The sequence below is a fragment of the Felis catus genome, chromosome D1, assembly GCF_018350175.1.
Source record: "Felis catus isolate Fca126 chromosome D1, F.catus_Fca126_mat1.0, whole genome shotgun sequence".
NCBI classification, from domain to species: Eukaryota; Metazoa; Chordata; class Mammalia; order Carnivora; family Felidae; genus Felis; species Felis catus.
The window spans coordinates 46,836,692-46,854,626 of NC_058377.1; the positions used below are offsets into that span (position 1 = coordinate 46,836,692).

Below are 17,935 nucleotides of genomic sequence, written 5' to 3' on the forward strand. Positions count from 1 at the left end.
AGTATAGAACAAGGATCAGCACACTTTTTCTTAAAGGGTCAGATTGTAAATATTTTCGGCTCACGAACCACATAGTCTCTCTTGTAGCTACCAGGTTTGGCTTTATAGCATGAAAGTAGCCATAGACAGTACGTAAACATGTTGTTTGGTTGTGTTCCAATAAACTTTTATTTACAAAGACCTGCACCTATAGTTTGCTGATTAATGCCTATCCTAAGAAGAGGCTTTTTAATAAGAAGGCTTTTAATCCATATTAAAAGTTCCTGAGAAGTATGTTTGTATAATAAAAATTCTAAGTTTTCTTAGAGTATTAAGAGCATGAAAGGACCACCCAAAATATGTCATTCCCAGAGATATATTGTCTAATTAGCCACTAGCTACATGTCATTTAAGCTCTAATTAATTGAAATTAAATGTTAAAGTTAAAATTTTACTTCCTTAGCTGTATTAGCCACATTTCTGTTGTTCAGTGGCACATGTGACTGGTGGCTCCCATATTGGACAGAGCAGATTTATAAAACATTTCTGTTATTAGAAAGTTCTGTAGGATAGTACTGCTCTAGAACAGTGGTCAGTAAACTTTTTGTGTAAAGGGGCAGATAGTAAATAATTTCAGGCTTTACAGGATACGTAAAATCCCTGTTGTATATTCTTCTTTTGTTTTCTTTCATTTTTAAAGACAACCCTTTAAAAATGTAAAAACCATTTTTAGCTCACACAGCCATATAAAAATAGGCCACTGGCTGTAATTTGCCAGCTTCTGCTTTATAGGATTACGAATGACCCAGAAAAATCACAGAATAGCTACCTAGACACCCTCTAACCCTTCCAGAGGAGGATATTAATCTGGTGATGTGATGCTCACTGTACTATCTAGTCCTTATTAAAGCAATTATAAGTCCAGAAGAGTGGATTGTCCATGTCTGTGACCTTGTTCAGGCCTACTTACTCATCATTAAAAGAAGACAGCAGAAGACATGTTAATATTGACAAAAGCCAACTGCTTCTTATTTCTCTAAGGAAATGCAGTGTTGGTTATTTCAAAATTTTGTTGTGGATATATTTTAAATATAACACTCATAATGGAGACAGGCGCTTTTTTTTTTTTTTTAAGTAGGTTGTAATTTAAAGAACACTAAGAGCTTGGACTCTGCTGTTTTTGTTTTTGTTTTGTTTTGTTTGTTTTTAATTACTCCATTCTACTCTTAACTGTTCCTCCTCATTTCTCTCTCTCTCTCTCTCTCTCTCTCTCTCTCTCTCTCTCTCTTTTTTTTTTTTTTTCCTGTTCTTTTTTCCCCCATGTATGCCTTGTCAGATTCTTTTTGTGGCACTCAGGCTTATCCTGATTCTACCCTTATGTGCCACGAGTCTTCTGCTGTAGCTGGTTTATTTGGAGGTAGGTAATGGTATCTCTTAAGATCATCTGTTTATGCAGGAGGGAGTTTCTTTTGTTATTTGCCTTAAAATGAGGTTTGTTTTTTTAATTTTGTAAGAAAAAAATACTTTTGAATAACAGCTTTTTTGCCTAATTTTGTTTTTCTTGATTAAACACAGGATTGTTTTGTGAATGGATACTTTGTCATCTTCCTACTTTAGCCCATACTCAAAAGGTTCACATTTTCAGAGGAATTTATAACATTTTAATATTACAAGCTTATGGAATTTAAAGCCCTTTGTATAGATGTTAGTGATAGAACAAACACTAAGTAATTTCGACTCGATCAGTTGTGGCACAGGTGTAGGGAGGTTCTGTTGGAAACAAGTGTGCTTTTCTAGCACTATGCAAGACAGTAGAAATGGGAAACAGTTTCCAGAGAGGCATGGCCAACTTGATACTCATTTCTGTCTTTGCATACATATTCTAGGCCAGTGCAGTAGTGATGAAACCTCAAAATCCAGCTGATTTTTTTTTTTTTTTTGCATTGATTACCTTAGGTCAGTTGGTATTAAAAAGTATGTTTAACACAACTAAACAACTGGCAGAGTTGGACATGATTAAAGGATTTAAAAATGGAATTTATGAGGCGCCTGGGTGGCTCAGTCGGTTTAGCATCTAACTCTTGATCTCGGCTCAGGTCTTGATCTAAGGGTCCTGAGTTTGAACCCTGCGTTCGGCTCCATGCTGGGTGTAGAGCCTACTTAAAAAAATTAAATAAATAAAAATGAAATTTATGAGGACATTTGATGGAAAGTATGTGTTTAGAATCCAATGAATTTACGTTTGAGTTCCTTTTTGAATTCCAGTTTACTTCCTTACCTGTATGATTTGAAACAAGTATTTAACATTTCTAAGCCAATGAAAAATAGGATAATAATGGGTGATAGGATTGTCATGAAGTTTACGTATATGACAATATAACATCTGGCACTATGCCTGGTACATAGAGTTATCATTGAAACTATTAAAACCATCTTGTGTATGCAGCTCCCTTAATATTTGCAATGGACTTTTTACCCAAATTATTATTTAATTATCAGATACAGTCTTAACACTTCTTTCATTGCTTTCAGGTTTTAAAATTACCATGGGTTCTTCACTTTTTAAGCCCTGCATTTGCTATGAAAAGCTCAAGAAGGTCATACAATTTTAATAGTCCTGATGAATAAATATTATAGCTGTAATAATAAAATTTTCTAACTAGTTTATATAATATGAAATATTTGGGATAAACTGAAAACACCTAAAAGATTTTGGAATCAGGCAATTTGGGGTTTAAGTCTTGGTTTTGCCACTTATTAAATCATTGATCTTGAGTAAACTGTTTAATCTCCTTGTTTCCTCATCCGTAAAAATGAGAATAATAATAACCATGGGGTTGTTGTGAGATTTAAATAATAATACTGTTTATAAAGCTTTTGGATAGTGTTTAATAGGGTTTAATAAATAGAAGTTACTTTCACAAAAAGTATGAGGTCTAATTTATTTTGGAACTACCACCAAAATCTGTTAACAAAACAGTAAATTTTTCTGGAGGGTGTTTGGAATGCCTTTTTGTCCCCAAAGCTTGTTCATCCTGTACTTTCAATTAATTTATTATTGTTCTTCTGAGATTTGCCGTGTAGGGCAGTGGTTTCTAAATGTTAAACTATGAATTAGTGCCGGTCAGTGGCAGAGTTTTTCACTGGGCCTTGGTGAAATGAAAGAGTAGGCAGTTCAATATCATGATTGTTTCATACAGTTAACCTTAACTCAGAGAGCCTGTTTATCTTTTTTTTGTACCTAAATTTTCCTTTTGAAATGGTGATCCTAGTTTTTTTATCTTTAAGTAACTTTTAAAAATTACATCCTAACAGTCTCCCCAAAAGTGACTTGGGATAAAAGGCCATTAAGTTGATAATGTTCATTGAAATGATAATGCAGAACTCTTACCTTCAACATGTTTTATACACATTCCTTACTTAAAAGATTATTACTGTGAAATACGTTGCTTTCTTCCCTGGTAGCCTGTCAGCTATTACAATTTATTAAAAATAGTCATTTTACTTTTCGCTTATGTATACCTAGAGACTTTAAATTTGAAGTACTAGCTCTGGATTACTTAATATCCTTTCAAACCTTTCCTACTTTTAGGTAATAATAGTATTGTAATTACACAGATTGATGCCCTTAGGGACCTCAGGAAATGGTTCCTCTCTTTACACATAGTAATGAATGGATTAATATAAAGGATAGGCTTATCTCTGATAATCACCAAAATCTACAAAGCTAAGACAAAATAACAGGAAAAAATAGGAATTTGATATGCTATCCTAGTTATAAATTATTATTCCATGTATTTTCTAAAGTTTGGAAATAAAGCCAAGATACTGTTTCCACAGTGATTTAAAGAACAATATGTATACTTCTCACAGATGGGCACATAAGTAAATATGGTAAATTTTTGTCTTTCTTGAGTAGATAAAATCAGTTCTTAGTTGTAAGGAGTTATGAGAAGAAGCAGTGAGCCCATGGTAAAATTCTTAAACAGCTTGTACGCTTTAAAATGCTGTTAAATTGGTAAGTCTAGAAATCTGGGAACCTTTTGATTAATGGCCAGATATATATACTAAATTATTTTGTATTTTGATTGTATTTGTGTTCTCATTATATGACCAGTGTCTTTAAGAGTAGTTTAAATGTTAAGTAATTATGGAATGAGTACATTTTAAAAATTTGTGCCCTATGGAATACTTATGCTAGCAATAAAATGCTACTTTTAAAGTAGTAGTATTGATGTGTATCAGCTCTGTGAGTCACTGATAAGTCATTGTTCTAGCTTCTTTGTCTTTGAGGACTTTCATGGACTTTTTACCAAGTCTTATCCTACTTTTTACAGTTTTCTTAAAAATCAGTCTTTTTAGTACAATATCATTGTACTTTATATCCTGATGTTATACATTTTAAGAATTCAAAGTGAGATTCTGACAGACGGAAAGTCCTTTAGCAGAAAGTTGAGGGAGGGAAGAGAGGCCGTGTTGAGGACTAAATAGGTTAACCTTTCCCTAATGATATATTTGATAATATTCTAATACTAATTTATATATATATACATACACATATATATTGTGTATATATATGTACATATATGTGTGTGGGGGTGTATATATATATGATATATATACACCCCCACACACACACATTTTGACTTTATAGAATTTAGAATTGAAGAGAACTTAGGAGCCATTTATGATAGCCTTCCACAAAGTAAAAGAATTCCTTCTTTGTAATCCTTGCTAGATGCTAGACTGTTTTCTGCTTGGAATATACTCCCCAAACCATGTGGCAGCCCAACTATTTTTAGATGATTTTAATTCTTCTTTTCAAACCCTAGAAATTCAGAACCTCACCTCACAAAAATACAACCTTTCACAATTTTTTGAAAATCTTCATTTGTTACCTGAGGATAGCTGGTTTCAGAGATATGAGCTGGGTGTTATCTTAGTACCACCAGCATCAGTGTAACAGACAGGAAAGAAGGTTTCCTGTTTATGTTCTGGTATTTCATTTGCATTAGGTAAATTAGCATGTTTAATTGTATAGTTGGCCACTTCACTCTTGAAGTAGCAACTTGAAGTTAGAAGGTGGTCAGGAGTTGAACATGGTCTCTTTTATTGTTTTTGATACTCAGAAAGCACCTGGACACAAGAGGGATGTAAGGATTAGTGAGTTGTAACTTTCAGAATCTTTTTACCTCTCAAATGAACTTAAACTGTATTACATTTGATTAACCATTGAAGGAAGGAAGGTGAGTAGGTAGAGGGAGGGGAAGACTCCTGGGTGTACTAAGTAGATTCATATATTTTTTAAGCACCATAGAAGGCTTAGCTCATTGCCAAATGATCACTTAACGTTGTGTTTTTTTTTTGTTTTTTTGCTTCATGCAAAATCCTGGAATTTTAGATGTGTTTAGTTTTTTAAAGATCATCAGCATACAAAATTAAGGTAAAAAGATAAGCAAAGGTTTTTTTGTAATGAAACAAAATAGTGGTTCAACTTCAGTTGTTCTTTTGTTAGTTTTCTTTGTCAGTAGGATGATTTTGTTACGGAAAATGTCATCACCACAAAAAAATGTAATGTTAAGAAACATTTTGCTTGAAGGGTTGGCCTTGTTTTTTGTTGATGGAATTTATTGCTTTTTCCATTCAATTGTCATCATTATTAAGAGCTATAAATGTAGATTTAGTGAAGAATTGAACTTTTTCCATTTTGGTTTTTCTTAGGATTCACTCCATCTCCAGTTGCACAGCCACATCCTTCAGCTGGCCTTAATGTTGACTTTGAATCTGTGTTTGGAAATAAATCTACCAATGTTATTGTAGATTCTGGGGGTAAGAAACATTTGTTTTTTAAGTAATTTATTTACTTAGAGAGTGCGCGTGTCAGTGGGAGAGGGGCAAAGAGAGAGGGAGAGAATCCCAAGCAGGCTCCTCATTGTCAGCATGGATCCTGATGCAAGGCTTGAACTCATGAACCATGAGATCATGACGGGAACTGAAATCAGGAGTCTGATGCTTATCTGACTGAGCCACGCAGGCACCCCAGAAAAAATTGTTTTACTAACATAACTATAATGTTCTCATATAGACTCTGTGTAAGGACAGATAATAATACTCCTCTGAACAGGTGTAAATAGATTAAATTGGGGTAGCCAATGAAGTTGTTTCTCTTTTTCAACCACTAGTTGAGAACTTCAAGAGATTTTTAACTGTTACCCTTTTCTTAGTGGCAGTTTGACACTGGGAAGATTTTCTCTCCCAGACCTAAATGAATCTTGCTCAGATTAGACTGTTAAGTTGCTAGTGACTATATGTAGAGTGTTGTGCTTTGTAATCATTACAATTTTTACCTTTACTGAAATCAAATTGGCTTTTTTGATAACAAGTAAAAGAAAACCTGTGGTACCTTGACTGGTTGAGATAGTCCATGGATAAACAGCTAGAATGGATCAGATCTGTGGGGGCTTTTTGTTATTTTAAGGATGATTCTTTTTATAGTATGCTTGTTCATTTGTCTTAAAAGAACTTCTGTAAATTTGTGGAGCCAGGTTTCCATTTGTTTTCATATAATATCTTGTTAATTTGAAGTTTGTAAAGATTAATAAGAGTTTCCATAAAATTGACTGTTCTTACTACGCGATGACCTTTGATTTTGGTTAGTAATTAAGTTCATACCATTTAAAGAAACATTGAGGTTTTTTTAATTTTATATATAATTAGTTGTATGTATAAATAGGAAGCAGGCTTATAAAGAATATGTATGAACTAAGATTTTTTTCTACGTACTAGTAGTTTTATAATTATATTTTTTGATGCATTTTGGTGCATTTTCCTTTTGAGTTTGTCTTTCTGAGACGAAGGATAAAGGAAGTAGAGATCAACTGTTCATAGTTTGTAAACCACCATTTTTGGTGACTTTCTTTTTCAAATTCTCTGTTATTTCTAGGTCATGCTGTGTGTGTGTGTGTGTGTGTGTGTTTGCTTTATTTTGAGAGAGAGAGAGAGAACGAGAACCAGCAAGCATGGGAGGGGCAGAGAGAGAGAGGGAGAGAGAATCCGAAGCAGGCTCTGTGCTGATAGAGCAGAGAATCTCACTACAGGGCTTGAACTCCTGAATTATGAAATCATAACCTGAGCTGAAATCAAGTCTGATGCTTAATGGACTGAGCCACCCGGGCGCCCCCTAGATCCTGCTATTATTGTGTTCTTTAGTGGGTTTGTTTGGATTTGCTTTACCTTCCCTTCTCGCTTTGGTAGAGAACCTTAAGGAATTTTATTTTATTTACATTTCTAAGCAATGTTCTTGTTTACTAGATGTTTTCATCCAATTGGGGCATTAGCGGTTTCTTCAGTATAATTTAGGTTAGCTGGTTTTAGATAGAAGAAAAGTGATGATCAAGCACTTCATTTTCACTTGCTTGTAACATACTGGTTTACAGATACCTTACATTCTCCACGCTGAAGAATGTAAAGAGGTCTAGGAGATATTTCTTAGAAGAAAAACGTTTCAAAGTTACAGGGATGTATTTTTATCTATATTTCTTCAGGTGTATGTGAGTCTTCAGAAAATTTTCCCAGCGAGGGGGAGAATTACATTCTATTCCCTCCTCTTTCACAACTTTGGAATAAAAATTGTTTACCTGAATCCTTCTTTCTTCATCTCTCTTTTTTTATTATTATTTATTATGTTTATTATTTGTATTTGAGAGAGAGAGAGAGAACAAGCAGAGGAGGAGCAGAGAGAGAGAGAGAGAGAGACACAGAGCCCAAAGCAGACTTCAGGCTCTGAGCTGTTAGCACAGAGCCTGATGTGGAGCTTGAACCCACGAACTGTGAGATCATGACCTGAGCTGAATTCGGATACTTAACTGACTGAGCCACCCAGGCGCCTCTTTCTTCATCCTTATAACCTTAATACAATTTTGTCATGAAGTAAGACATGATTTCTATCAAAGCAAATTTGCCTTTTCAATCAGTTCATGAATCAGAAATGATGCATTTCTCCCTTTTTCATTTAAGGACATTTATTAATGTCCAGTGTTCTGGTGGACTTTTCCAACAAACAAATGAGTAGAAAAGGCAAAGATCTCCTTTAGAAAGCTGTAGCACCATAAAGTCCCTTACATATCCTATTTCGTCTGTTTGTAACTTTAAGGCTTTGATGAACTAGGTGGACTTCTCAAACCAACAGTGGCTTCTCAGAACCAGAGTCTTCCTGTTGCCAAACTTCCACCTAACAAGTTAGTATCTGATGACTTGGATTCATCCTTAGCAAACCTTGTGGGCAGTAAGTATTCTTTGGATTCTTTTAATCTACTTTAAAATAAGCTGTATTAAAAATGAGTCTGGTTTTTAAATGCTTTCTTTTTCTCCTGTCATAGATCTTGGCATTGGAAATGGAACCACTAAGAAGTGAGTGTTTATTTGTGTTATTTTCTCATGTACCATTTAAAAGTTGATTTGGCTTTCATCTCCAAAGTATGTGTAGAGATGCCAAACCTACATCTTTTTGTTCAATCTCAATGTATAGGAAAGAACGTTTATAATTACAGACATTTAATGTTCTCACTTATGTTTATTTAAAGTGATGTAAATTGGAGTCAGCCAGGTGAAAAGAAGCTAACTGGAGGATCTAATTGGCAACCAAAGGTTGCACCAACAACTGCTTGGAATGCTGCAACAATGGTGAGTTGAAAAAGCTCACAGTAACGAGAATAATTTAGGTGAATGTGTGACATGAAAATGTTTTTAAAGTGATAACTATAAGTGGAAAGATTGTTTATTCAGTTTTAGAAATATAAGAAACTTGTTTTTGTTTTGTTTTTAAAGGAATCTGTTTGACTATCTTTTCCGAGTACATTTTAGTAGCTAACATATATTTAAAGGTTCCTCTGTTGCAGGCATCATTCAATAAATAATATGTGGCTTTGTTTTGTATAATCCTCAAATTAACCTTACATGGTAGTAACTATTACTGTCCCCAGTGTTCAGATGAGGAAATGGAGACACGGTGTTGTTACATAATATGCCTAGGCTCCCAGAGTTCTTAAGTGATTGGGTGAATCTTTAGAACCCAGGCAGTCTAACCTCAGAGCAGTTAATGATTAATGCTTTTAAACATTACCCTCTACTGCTGGTCTCAAATCTATTATTTATTTATCTAGAATATAAAATCTTTAGTATTTTTTTGATCTCACCATTGGTAAAGAAACTATACATTGCTTGGTTTTTGTTAATATTGTCAAATAGTTCACACAGTTGGTTTTCCTTATTTGCTGTAATTATATTCTTAAAATCCCCTGAACACTGACCATTGCTAGGTTCACACGCACATACATACCTATTTCCTCTAGTAATGGTTAACAATCATTGATTTTGTGTTGTGTTACTTTAACAACATGAGTGCAGCAAATAAGGAGAATCAACACATACACAACCCTTACAAATATTATAATTTTAAATCCTAATCAAACTCATTCTAGTAGATGCTATTTTTTTTTAATTTATTTTACAAAAAAGAAAATGCAGTTCATAAGTGTTAAGTGACTTACTTACTTGAGGCTGCTGCACTGACAAGTGCCAGACTTGAGACTCGAGCCGTAGCCACAGCCAGAGCTGCTTGCAGTACCCTGCCCTGTTCCCCACCCTCGGAGGCAGAACCTTACCTTGGTCACTTTTAAGTGGGAACAAAGGCATTGGGCAACAGATTTTTCACTACTCTATGCATGTCTATCAGTGACCTCAAAAACACCACAAATGTTGCTTTGGGGATCACAAATAAATGTTAGCAAGTAGGCAGGTTTGTAAATACAGAATCCGTGAAAAATGAGGATTAATTGTATATGCTAAGTAGTTACCATCTAGTACTGAAGAAGTCCTACTAATTTTTTTGAGAGAGAAAGGAGGGCACAAGTGAGCAAGAGGCGGGAGAGAGAGGCGGGGGGAAGGAGCAGGGCTCACTCAAGGCAGGGGCTCATGTGTTTTTTGGTTTTTGGTTATTTTTTACCCCGAAGCAAATTCACCCAAGGCCGGGCTTGAGGTCATGAACTGTGAGATCATGACCTGAGCCGAATACAGATGATTAACGACTGAACCACCCAGGCACCCCACGTATTTTTAATCACTATAAAGTATGGTTGTACCAGAGTTAGCTTTGTGGCTGTCCCCTCTATCCTTGGTCAGCTGCTGTTTTCATCAGTGTGATAAGTTTTCCTGCATCAGAGAAAACCAATTTTTTCTCATAGAAAATTTTTCTCATAGAAAAATTTAAAACATGCTTTCTTATAACTGAATAGAAGCATTTTGATTACACATTGTAGCCTTCCTGATGTTGTTAGTGACCACCATTACCCCTGTTACAGCCACTTGTTATTAAATCCCTTCTAGAGCACTGCCCTGTTTCTCCTGGGGTTGATCATATGTTAAAATTACTAGGGCTGAGCTAAAAATAGTGTGCTGATAAAATTTGTGACATTATCCAAAAAGTTTTGTTAGCTCTAGTCTTCTTTTTTTTTTTTTTATAATTTTTTTTAAACATTTATTCATTTTTAAAAGGCAGACAGAGCACAAATGGGGGAGGGGCAGAGAGAGAGGGAGACACAGAAACAGAAGCAGGCTCCAGGCTCTGAGCTATCAGCACAGAGCCTGATGCGGGGCTCGAACTCATGGACCGCGAGATCATGACCTGAGCCGAAGTCGGCCACTTAACCAACTTAGCCACCGAGGCGCCCCAGCTCTAGTCTTCTTAATTGGAAAATTAATTGGAAAATAACAATGAAATTTAGCTACCTTTTTTAAGGCAACAATTTTTCAGTTTTTTATTGAGAGGGTTCACTGCCATTACTACTAATAAATCTTTGCATTTAAGTAGCTTGTTAAGTTTTTACACATACATATACACTCACTATCTTGAATCTGTTAATAGTACATTCTTGGGGAAGTTTGAATTGATACCATTCCAATTATAAGAATAAAGTTGCTCAGTTTTTTTTTTAAGTACAAAGTACTTTAAGTACGAAGCTTCTGTAAAGCAGATTTTAGCTGAAATCCATTCCATCCAATCCATCTTCTTAATTGGAAAATAATGAGGAAATTTAGCTACCTTTTTAAGGCAACAGTTTTTCATTGATAAGGTTCACTGCCATTACTACTAATATATCCTTGCAGTTAAGTAGCTTGTTAGGTTTTTACACATACGTATACACTCACTATCTTGAATCTGTTAACAGTACATTCTTGGGAAGTTTGAATAGGTATCATCCCAATTATAGGAATAAAGTTATGCAGTTTTTTTTTGTTCTTTTTTTTTTTAAGTACAAAGCCTCTAGAAAGCAGATTTTAGTTTAAATCCATTCTTTCTGACTCTGAATCCAGTGTTTATCCACACTATAACATACCTCACTGGCCAGGGGATGACAAGAGGTTAGTTTAGTGGATTTTGTAGCCTCAGGTGTGAATTGTACATTGATAATACATGAGGCCTGATATAAATCCAAATGCTGATAGGAAAATACAATGAATATTTTGTTATAAAATTAGTATTAGACTATATGAAATATTAGAAGTTTGTAGACAACACTTGACTTAAGATTGACTACCAGAATGGAATAGGCATTTAGCCATTTGGAATTTGTATGTAAGTTGATGGTATTTATGGTATTGTGTCAATGTGTGTCATCTCTTAAGAATTTTGTTAAAATGTTAAAATTTGTATGTATGTATTTCATAGAGTTTCCTTTTAATGACTAACATATAGGGCTGGTGATGTGATTCACAACTTAGATAAACTGCTGCTTATGACATGTCTTTACATTTCTAACCTTTTTATTAATCCATAAACACTGTCAAGGTTTTTGAACATTTTTTAATTTAAACATTCATTAGTATTTTATTAATAGATATGGGTTTAATTACTTTTAATTACTGCTTGCTTTTTTTCTATGGTAGACATGCAACCCTGTTCATGGGATGCAATGAATTTTGCATTTATGTTTTATGATACTTGTAATAATAAACTATTAGGTATGTAAGGGGATTATGCTGGAGACTAAATTTTCCTAGTAACCTTGATAGTGTTTTAGTTTAGGTGTTCTTCCATTAGATTCTGGAAATACAAGAGATTTTAGGTAGTTAGTGAATGTACATGTGAACTAAAATGCTCTGTGTATTTTCTGTTGTGTAAGTACTTGTTCTAATCCAGTGTTATTGCATTATGTAATTGTTCTTCCTGGGAAAAACAGAATGGCATGCATTTTCCACAATACGTAAGTGACCAAAAACTAGCCTTTTTGCAATAAATTGGCATGCTATTAACCACTGCTGTAGCCGAATCTCATAACCTTCTAGCTATTACTTGTTTTCACATTCAGATTTTCAATGTGCCAAAATTCTTTCTAGCATCTACTGATTTCATGGATGTGTTGCAGAATTGATTCTGATGGTGGCATGGGAAATACAGATTTTTTTTTCTTGCTTAATATTCTGCCATTTGCTGCCAGATGGCTGGGTGTCTGTGTGTGTATCTGTGCTGCCACTATGCACTTGATGATTTCTGAATGAAGGGAAATGTTGATTGTGGTAATGTTGACAATAACAATTGCATGAAATCTTACAGGCTTCTGCTGTACTTGGCAGTTTGTCTACTGCTCTTGCAGCTCTTGGTTTTTAAGTAGGGAGAGACCAATAAGTCCTACATGCTTACTCAAATACTCAACTTTTAACTGTTCACTTTAGTTATGCTTCATTTAACTTCTCCATGCATATGTTCAAATTGCCATAAAATTTCAGTTATTTTTTATGTTTCAGCAGTGTTATTGGTCTTTCTCCTGTATTCAGTTTCAGTTTTCATTATAAGATACACACAGGGAATGTTGTTAAGACAGCAAATGTATCTAAAATGATTTCTGTGCTCAGATTGTATATTTACAGAGCATGAGTTAAAGTAGGAGGAGAAAGGAAACTTAAACATCCTAGGGCTAGGTGGCTTTTTTAAGCATTAAAGCGTAAACAGATTTAAAAATGTATTGCTCCTCCAAATTGGTGCTTTGCAGAAGATAGTTTAAGTAATTTATAGAGTAGATTAGAAGGAATGCTAATGTACGTACTCCATGTTAAGAACTGTGTGCGTCATAGAAATAGTCCTATTCAGTAGTGTTTTGAAATCTTTGGGGCTCTTTGAAAAGAGTAAATGAGGTCTTTAGAAACTAATTTTTTGGAAGATCAGGTTATTATTTGATTGGGGATCTTTAAAAATTATTTTTTCTTGCTCAAAAAATGAAGTACCTAAGAAAACATTCAGTAATACAACTTTTTCTAGGTAAACATTTTTTATGCTACTGATACTGATGGACTTTAACTTTTAGAATTTTGAATATTTTTTAAAATCTGAAGATTTTTAAAGCTGTAAAAAGCTCATAGAAATTTTAGATCACTGTTGTATCTAAGTTTACGTGGTATTTTTTTCTTTCTAATAATTCTGCTTTTCTGCTAATTTCAAGATACTCTTTTTCATTGAGCATTAATTGACACAAGTTATTAATGATCACAAGTGTCACATTTAATCACAGCTGTCTTAGCAATTCTTTTTAGTGGAACCACAAGCTATTAATTCCATGTACTCAGTTGACACACATAAGTTATATACATCCTTGTTTATTTTTTCTCCACCATGTCAGGCACCCCCTGTAATGGCCTATCCTGCTACTACACCAACAGGCATGATAGGATATGGAATCGTAAGTATCTTTCTAGACACATTTTGAAAATAGATTAATTCATGTTTAACATGCCTTTATACAAACTTAACTAAAAAAAGCACTTAATGCCACACATACTCTTAGTGCTTAACACAGAATCTTACAGCATTGGTTTCATAAATATTTCTAGAATAGTCATTATACAGCTGATATTGTTTATGAATTTTCCCAGTATTACTTAGCTTATTTTTTCCCTCATAACTTTGCTAAGCATTTTTTCCTTCATTACAAACTCATGTAAACATTAATTTTAACTCCAACCGTTTGTGTGACCTTACATTGATACCATTGAAGTCTTATAAAAACCTTAATACTGTAGGGGAAGGGCAGGAATTACATTTGTTGAATTGTATCAGGGCAAATTCAGTCCAGTAAAGGCCAGAGAAACTTTCCTTTGACAGTGATTGCTACCATACAGAAATAGTCCTTTAAACCTTTAAGCTGCCTGCAATCCACATTGTACAGTGCCTTTACTCTCCTAGCTTTCTTAATATATACACTCACTTAGATAAGAAATGGAGGTAGTGGCTTCAACCCCACCCCCACCCCACCCCCCGTACATGTTTGAGGTACTGTTACCAGTAGGAGACAGCACCACCTTCCTTGGTATTGTTACTGCGGCCTCTGTGCTACTTCTTTATTTACATCTTCTGGAAGTAGCTTGTTTGCCACATATGAAGAAGTTTCACAGCTCTTGGATGGGTGGTTACTATAGAAGAAAGGAGTGTGCACAAAATCTCGCAGGTTAAAGTGAAGCTCTTGCTATAAATAGGAATTTAGTTCAAAGGTTAAATAGAACTTATGGAAAGATAAGACTTCAGAGTATGGCATTTTAACCAAAATAACATAGTGGTCTGTGTATGTTCTGTTTGGTCACTTACTTATGCTGATTTTATACCATGGAGTGGTAATTTTTAAAGAAAGAGATGGTTGGTTGTGATTCTGTTTTCAGTTATAGAATGAACTAAACTCTTCATGTGTTATTTAAACCTCTTCTTGGTTTAAACCTCTTCTTGGTTCTCCCTAACAGTAGCAGAAATAAAGTTAAAGAGCCATAGAGAGTAAACCTCTTCAAAGAAACAACTATATTCACTTGTGATTACTTGCATAATGATGTAAGAACTTGATCTAATATACAAAGGCAGTTTACTTTGAAATAGCTTCACTATTTTACAGTTTTTTAAGTTTTCCTGTGTCTAAAACTGACAAATTTGGAAATTTTGGATTGGTTTGAATTGCTTTGTCATACTGTAGTAAGATTTATGTTTTTCTTAAATTTAAGTTTTTTTTTTTTTTAAAAAAACAAACTTTAGAAGTGAGTGCATTAAAGACTTAAAAAAAAGCTCTTAAGAATTTGTAGCTGTATTTACAAGAATTTTTCCTTTGAGTTAAAGCAAAAGTACTAGTATTTTTCATTATTGATATCCTTCTTGTGTACTACTTAAGGAAGATGTCCGTCAACATCATTTAACTTAATATTTTTCTATTTTTTTAGCCTCCTCAAATGGGAAGTGTACCTGTAATGACACAACCAACCTTAATATATAGCCAGCCTGTCATGAGACCACCAAACCCCTTTGGTCCTGTATCAGGAGCACAGGTATTAATGTGCCATATGTAACTTTTAATGTGCTTGATGTAGAAAGAATATAATACTAAGAATTCCTCTTATACAACTTGAGAAACAAGCTATTAGTGTTTTTTCCCCATTGATGGTGGGTGTTGTCTTGTTTGCCTCTTTATCATCTAAGAGCTTTTAAGAATATTATTTGGAAGGAAAGCACAAGCAGATTACAAACATTAAGGATGAAAAATTCTTGATAACTTGTAGTTGGTCAATCCAGAGGGTGGTTTTTCTGAGATTAAGGAACCTACTTTCTGTTCATGATTCTGGCTTGCTCTCCTTTGTGAACCCTAGAAACTGAGCTCTAGTGCCTTGGTTTGAATGGTGCTACACGAAAGATGTTGCCCTTGAGATGTTTGTACCACAAGACAAGTCTACAAAAAGATGTGAATGTTATTTTTTTTATTAGATAACTTCCTGCCACTGAGGATTGTATTTAAACACAAACTGGTGGGGGTGGGGGGGGGGGTGTGGGGAGGAAGGCAAACAAAGAAACAAACAAACAAAAACTTGAAATGCCATGCTGACCTAATTTCTTTGAAGGAGAGACTTTTCAGATGTTTCGTAGACCCTCTCCCAGGTCCTGAAATTTCACCCCAAATACTCAGTTTGTTTTTCATCCCATTTTTGTTAGCATTAGAGGAATCTGGATTTTTTGTTTTGTTTTGTTTTTTGAAAGTTTCTCCTCATTATGGGTAGGAGAGATATGAAATTTGTTAGTCCCTTCTTTCTGGCATACCAGTGGATGAGACACTCAGGAAGTGATAGAGTTTTTTTTCTATCACAAGGGGATCAATCCTTTTGTTTTTCAGCCCTTTTGAAGAATTTAACTCATTTCATAAATTAGCATCTTAGGGAGCACCAGTAACTTGGGATGGGTAGTGAATTTCATTCTGATTAAAAGGTAAAATCCATGTTCTTTGCAATTCATATATTTACCCTCTTGCCTCTTTTTTCCATGTTAAAGTGATCTGCCTATTTGTTTATCAGAGTATTTACCATGAAGGTTGCTGGGAGTAAGGGTACTTGATGCAGCCATAACTTTTTTATAAGTCACTTATTTCGTATGTATTTGTTTTTATAAGATGGATTATGGATATGTATACCTTTCTTTCCCGTCTTTTACCAGTAGTAGGCCTAAGTACTGACTTAACTTGCTAAAGAAAGAAATATATTAGATTTTGATAATCTTTTAAAATGTTGATGATTTCCCTAACTATTGGTGTAGATGCTTTCTTGAGATTATATGTCTTCCTCATGTCATTTTGTTTTTCTGTTTTTTTCTTTTTCAGTTTTTTTCTTTGTTATCTATACTTTTAACTTCAGATATGTATCATTTATTTAATTAAAAACATTTTTTTAATGTTTATTTACTTTTGAGAGAGCGAGCACACAGGGAGGAAGGACAGAGAGAGAGGGGCAGACATAGAATCTGAAGCATGTTCCGAGCTGTCAGCACAGAGCCCGACGCAGGGCTTGAACTCATGAACTGTGAGATCATGACCCGAGCCGAAGTTGTTGGATGCTTAACCAACTGAGCTGCCCAGGGGCCCCAGTATCATTTATTTTTAAAAATTACTTTTATTTTTTTGCTGATTGGACTAAGTGATTAGCACCTGAAATGTATTTAAGAGAAAAAGCTATAGTCCAGAGCTATACATTTACCAGGAACTACTGACTACAGTAATTTTTTCCCTGATGTGTGACTAAACCCTGTATCCCCAGTCTGGGTCTTATCTTGCAGGCTCCTGTCTCGGAAACATAATAACATCATAACCTTAAGCTTGGATAACGCCAGACTGTTTGCAGGCACTTACTGTTTCACCCTCTTCTCAACATAATACCTAAGGTGGATGGGCCAACCATCCTATTTTTCCGATAGAGAAAGCTGAGACTTGGAAATGTTCTTCAGCCAAGTAAACGGTGAAATGCAACTATCCCCAGGAATCCCTCATTTCTGGTGCAGTGCTCATTTGTATCACTCTGCCTCTGTACTAATGGGACTGAGTCCATAGGGCTACTCTACTAGCATGTAGCACTGAACCACTCTGCCAATCTTTTGAGTTTCCTGCTGGATTATAAACTACATTTACACATTTCAGGATATAACTACTATAAATGTCAAGAACATCTATAGTTGTAGGGAATGCTTTCAACCTTACTGAAACATTTTGTATGAATTTTGCTTTTTTAAAAAAATATATGGTTAAAAAAATCATAGTAAAAATCTACCTTTATAAAAACTGCTGACTCCCTAGCATCTGCTCTTAATCCAGGTTTTATATACTGTTGCCTTCTAAAATCCACATAACACCAAAATATGCAAACATGAAACATCAAAAAACATGCTAGAATTTTCATGTCATGAAGAGAGACAGTGGCAGAACTACCTTTTCCTAATCAAATTATGTCAAAAGAGAAAAGAAATGAGAACATTAGAGCAATAATGCTCTATTATTGCTGATAATAATTAACTGATTTCTTCCTGTTAAGAAATCAAATTTGATGTGAGTACTTAACTTTGAATATTACAGATTAAAGAAAGCACATAAAGGAAGCAAATGGATAACCAGGAAAAAAA

The 17,935-nt window shown here is 34.6% G+C and overlaps 1 protein-coding gene across 15 annotated transcripts in view; it reads left to right on the forward strand.

Moving 5' to 3' along the window:
* PICALM (phosphatidylinositol binding clathrin assembly protein) overlaps window positions 1–17,935 on the forward strand; it is a 100,188-nt gene that overhangs the window by 69,019 nt on the left and 13,234 nt on the right. For 3 of the 15 annotated variants that reach the window (XM_045038647.1, XM_045038644.1, XM_045038649.1), the window contains exons 14-21: window positions 1,316–1,396; window positions 5,701–5,808; window positions 8,132–8,263; window positions 8,358–8,388; window positions 8,562–8,661; window positions 12,216–12,239; window positions 13,650–13,709; window positions 15,226–15,330. In XM_045038647.1, the coding sequence (XP_044894582.1) occupies window positions 1,316–1,396; window positions 5,701–5,808; window positions 8,132–8,263; window positions 8,358–8,388; window positions 8,562–8,661; window positions 12,216–12,239; window positions 13,650–13,709; window positions 15,226–15,330 (641 nt within the window). The remainder of the gene's footprint in view (window positions 1–1,315; window positions 1,397–5,700; window positions 5,809–8,131; window positions 8,264–8,357; window positions 8,389–8,561; window positions 8,662–12,215; window positions 12,240–13,649; window positions 13,710–15,225; window positions 15,331–17,935) is intronic. The other 12 variants (XM_006936866.5, XM_019811672.3, XM_006936871.5 and 9 more) reach the window with 6 other exon arrangements.